Source organism: Belonocnema kinseyi, chromosome 2 (genome assembly GCF_010883055.1).
Source record: "Belonocnema kinseyi isolate 2016_QV_RU_SX_M_011 chromosome 2, B_treatae_v1, whole genome shotgun sequence".
Lineage (NCBI taxonomy): Eukaryota > Metazoa > Arthropoda > Insecta > Hymenoptera > Cynipidae > Belonocnema > Belonocnema kinseyi.
Window position 1 is genome coordinate 139,122,396 of NC_046658.1, and position 5,025 is coordinate 139,127,420.

General features: G+C 27.9%; 1 protein-coding gene across 1 annotated transcript in view; it reads left to right on the plus strand.

Annotated features, from left to right (window-relative positions):
- Positions 1 to 104: 104 nt before the first annotated feature.
- The window catches only part of LOC117167421 (cholinesterase), a 68,969-nt gene continuing 64,048 nt past the window's right edge, over positions 105 to 5,025 (plus strand). The window contains exon 1 of the mRNA XM_033352325.1: positions 105 to 1,153. Coding sequence (XP_033208216.1) covers positions 860 to 1,153 — 294 coding nt within the window. The 5' untranslated portion in view covers positions 105 to 859. The remainder of the gene's footprint in view (positions 1,154 to 5,025) is intronic.

A 5,025-nucleotide genomic window follows, 5' to 3' on the forward strand; every position in this document is an offset into this window, starting at 1 on the left:
TGACCAATCAGCGTTCTTCTCATACTTCTTTTCTTACTCGCTCGTAGAGAATGACATCATATTATGATCAGTTTGAATCGACCACTGCCCCTACACAGCCTGTGCAATGTCTCGCAATGTCTTGACATTCGCGGATAATTTCCACCGCGGCTCGTCTTTCCCCTCCAGTAACCTGCAAAATTAAAAGAGAAAAAACCCAAACAAATATCCAACACAATCCAGAAAAAAGAACTAATATAACTCAAACACAAATGTCTCTCTTCAAAATACATTTGCGAGGAACGTAATTACTAATTAGTGATTCAGAAGTGCATCATTCACAGTCACACACATATGCCTGGAAGCGAAAGTGACTAATCGAGTTTCAACTTGTTAATCCAAGTTTGCAGTCCCAAGTTTTTCAACTCGCGAGTTTGTTTTTTTTTTCAATTCCCTTGATGACACACTCCTTTTCGGTGTCAATGAACAACGAGTGCTGCATTCGTAATCCAAGTAGTAGTTCCTTTCTTCTTCTTCTTCTTCTCTCTAATTCGAAATAAAAATAACCGCTTGAGCAGTAATTGCTGGCAAAAATAAGCGAACCGTCTCGAGCTTACTTTAATGTATTCTTCCTTGTGGTTCCTGCTGTACTCTCTTGTAACTCGAATCGAATTAAGTGAGTGAAGTGAAGTTCCTTTCCCTTTCGCCCGTGACCAGTTGAAACGCGTTCCAGCGAGTGCGAGTGAGCTGGAGGATCGTCGGGCATCAGACAGCAGGCATTGTGGGTTCACCTGTGCTGGCGGGAGTGGAGGAAAATCGGCGGCGGGTGTTGTAACAACTAACGTACACACAAACTGACACAAACTCGGCACGCGGCAAGATGGCCGCACGTCGCGTACATGCCTCGATGAGGCTCGTCGTTTTGTGCCTTAATTTTGTCCTGGCTGTCCTGGCTCAACAGGACCCGTTCCAGTACGGCCGGTACCGTGAGCCGCAAAGTGGAGGTTATTACAACCGTGATGGTGCCTTCGTGCCGCAGCAGAATACACCCGGTTATCATACCTACATTTACAAGGGTAGAAGATACGGCTACCAGGATGGGTACCAGCCCAGTATTCAAAATCCCTACTATCGAGGACCAACTAGGGCTCCGGAGGACCGCTACAAGTATGGGGTAAGTTACAAATTCTGCAAAATTTGGAGATATTTTATTATATTTTTCATTGCCGACTACTACTGTACAGTGCGCGAGCGTCGTGAGCTTGACAGCTACGCCTTCGCCTTTGTCGACTCCTTCGTTTGTTTGCCCTACTTTTTAAAAGGGCTTACACAATTTTTTAACACGTCACTTTCTCCAGAGATTAGAGCTCTTTTGGAGTTTTTCTTGCCGAGCTTATTAAATTTGAAGCAGTTTTTTGAATTATTTGACACTTATTTTTAACCGGTGTCACTAGTATTTTTGAACTTTTGGTTTACAATTTTTTTTATATTCTTCTCTGATTAGATAAAATAACATATCTGTGGGTGAGAATTAAAAAGTGGAATTATTGGAGTTTTAATTATAGGCAAATCAAAAAATATTCTGGATCTGGATGAAGTATTTTTTTCTGATCGTAGTAAAGCAGAAGCGGTGGAGCCTTTTTTCTTGGTGGGTCAGGGGCATCGCCTTATATTATTGAATGGCACTATTTGTACTGTGTAAAAAATTTACGTAAATAGTAACTAAACAATGTATAGCAAATAATAATAAATGCTGGTATAAAATTTATACTGCCCAACAATTCCAAAGAGATTTCAAAGATTGAACAAAAATTTTAATAATATCACAAAATTACCAAATATTTCCCATTTTTTTTTTGTTAAATACTCCGCAAACATTTTCAAAGCTTTCAGAAAGAGTTTACAAATACTTCAATTATTGCACAAATATTTTAAAGGTTTCATTGATTTCCCAAACATTTAAATAATTTCACAAATACTTCCAAAGTTTTTAAAAATTTCATATATTTTACAAAGATTTTAATGATTTTTCAACAATTTTTAAGATTTCATCAATATTTTATCTGTAGATTTAGAATATTTCACAAAGATTTTAATGATTTTCAACGATTGTTAAGATTTCGAATATTTCACAAATATTTTTTCTATAGATTTAAAATATTTTACAAAGATTTGAATGATTACAATTATTCACACAAAAATTTTATTACTATATATTTCTCAAAGATTTCACAACGATTTGAATGATTTCAATTATTTCACAAAGATTTTATCTATTTAAAAAATTTTACAAAGATATAAATGATATCACAAATATTATCAAATATTTCGAATGTTTCAGGATTATTTTAGAAATATTTTACAAAGGTTTGAATAATTTCACAAAGATTTTAATGATTTCCAAAAAATTTCACAAAAATTTGATCTGGATTTAAACATTTTACAAATTTTTGAATGATTTCATTAGTGTTTTTCAATACTAAATATTTCACAAATAAAAAATATTTTTAATATTTTACAAATGCTTGATCTAGATTACAAATATTTTCACAAATATTTGAATGATTTTCCAAAGATTTGAATGATTTCACAAAGATTTCAATAATTTCACAAATATTTCAATAATTTCACAATGATTTCGATTATTTCACAATATCAAATATTTCGAATATTTCACAAATATTTTATTTAGATTTACAATATTTCCCAAGATTTGAATGACTTCAATTAGTTCACAAAGATTTAAATGATTTCAATTATTTCACAAAGATAATAATAATTTCACAAAGATTTCTATATTATATATTTCTCAAAGATTTCACAAAGATTTGAATGATTTCAGTTAATTAACAAAGTTTTTAATGATTTCAATTAATTCACAAAGATTTGAATGATTTCAATTATTTCACAAAGATTTTATCTACATTTAAACAATTTTACAAAGATTTAAATGATTTCACAAATAGTATCAAATATTTCGAATGTTTCACGAATATTTTTTCCAAATTAGACATATTTCACAAAGGTTTGAATAATTTCACAAAGATTTTAGTGATTTCCAAAAAATTTCACAAAGATTTGATCTGGATTTAAATATTTTACAAATTTTTGAATGATTTAATTAGTGTTTTTCAATACTAAATATTTCCCAAAGATTTCACCAATAAAAAATATTTTTAATATTTCACAAATGCTTTATCTAGATTAAAAATATTTGAATGATTTCAATTAATTCACAAAGATTTCAATAATTTCACAAAGATTTCAATAATTTCACAATGATTTCAATTATTTCAAAATATCAAATATTTCGAATATTTCACAAATATTTTATCTAGATTTAAAAAGATTTTACAAAATTTGAATGATTTTAATTATTTCACAAATATTTCAATAATTTCACAAATATTTCGAATATTTCATAAATATTTTATCTTGATTTAAAATATTTCACAAAGATTTCAATACTAAATATTTCACAAAGATTGCAATACTAAATATTTCACAAAGATTTGAATGATTTCAATTAATTAACAAAGTTTTGAATGATTCCAATGAATTCACAAAGATTTGAATGATTTCAATTATTTCACAAAGATTTTATCTACATTTAAACATTTTTACAAAGATGTTAATGATTTCACAAATATTTTATCTGGATTTAAATATTTCGCAAAGATTTGAATGATTTCGCAAATATTTCAATAATTTCACAATGATTTCAATTATTTCAAAATATCAAATATTTCGAATATTTCAAAAATGTTTGATCTAGATTTAAAAAGATTTTACAAAGATTTTAATTATTTCACAAAGATTGCAATACTAAATATTTCACAAAGATTTGAATGTTTTGAATTAATTAACAAAGTTTTGAATGATTTCAATGAATTCACAAAGATTTTATCTAAAATTAAAAAATTTTACAAAGATTTTAATGATATCACAAATATTTTATCTGGATTTAAATATTTCACAAATATTTGAATGATTTCAATTATTTCAATAAGATTTCAATACTAAATATTTCCCAAAGATTTCACAAATAATTTATCTAGATTAAAAATATCTTCACAAACATTTATATGATTTTCAAAGATTTGAATGATTTTAATTATTTCACAAATATTTCAATAATTTCACAAATATTTTATCTAGATTTAAAATATTTCACAAAGATTTTATCTACATCTAAACAATTTTACAAATATTTTAATGATTTCACAAATATTTTATCTGGATTTAAATATTTGAAAAATATTTGAATGATTTCAATTATTTCAATAAGATTTCAATACTAAATATTTCCTAAAGATTTCACAAATATCAAATATTTCGAATATTTCACAAATAATTTATCTAGATTAAAAATATTTTCACAAATATTTATATGATTTCCAAAGATTTCACAAAGATTTGAATGATTTCAATTATTTCACACAGTTTTCAATAATGTCAAAAATATTTAGAATATTTAATAAATATTTTAACTTGATTTAAAATATTTCACAATGATTTCAATGATTTCGCAAATATTTGAATTATTTCCCAACGGTTTCACAAAAATTTAAGTAATTTCACAGATATTTTCGAATATTTTACAAATATTTCATCTACCTTTGAAGCTTAACAACTCAGTAAAAAAATGCTAGCACAACCAAAAAACAGTCATTTAAAAGCTGAAAGTGTTTTACGTTAGTGAGCTTGAAGACGTTTATGTAAAAAAATGTTTGTGCTTAGCAGACTGAAAAATGTAAAAAAAAGTAAGGATTTTTGGGTACATTTAAAGACAGTCAAATTTAGAGCATTATTTCTTATACAAGGGGCGATGGAAAAAATTTGAAAAAATTCATGAGTATGAGGAAAACTGTTGTGATCTTCAGTTCTAATACAGATATTAAAGCGATTCAAACTGCAAACTAATTTATAGGCTCTGTATTTATTTTCAATCACCGGAAGGATGTGTTAGTCTTCTTTTTTGTGAAAATCGCGATATTTTTAGACATTTTTTTGTTGGAAAATAAGTGACAGAAAGCAGGGGGGGGG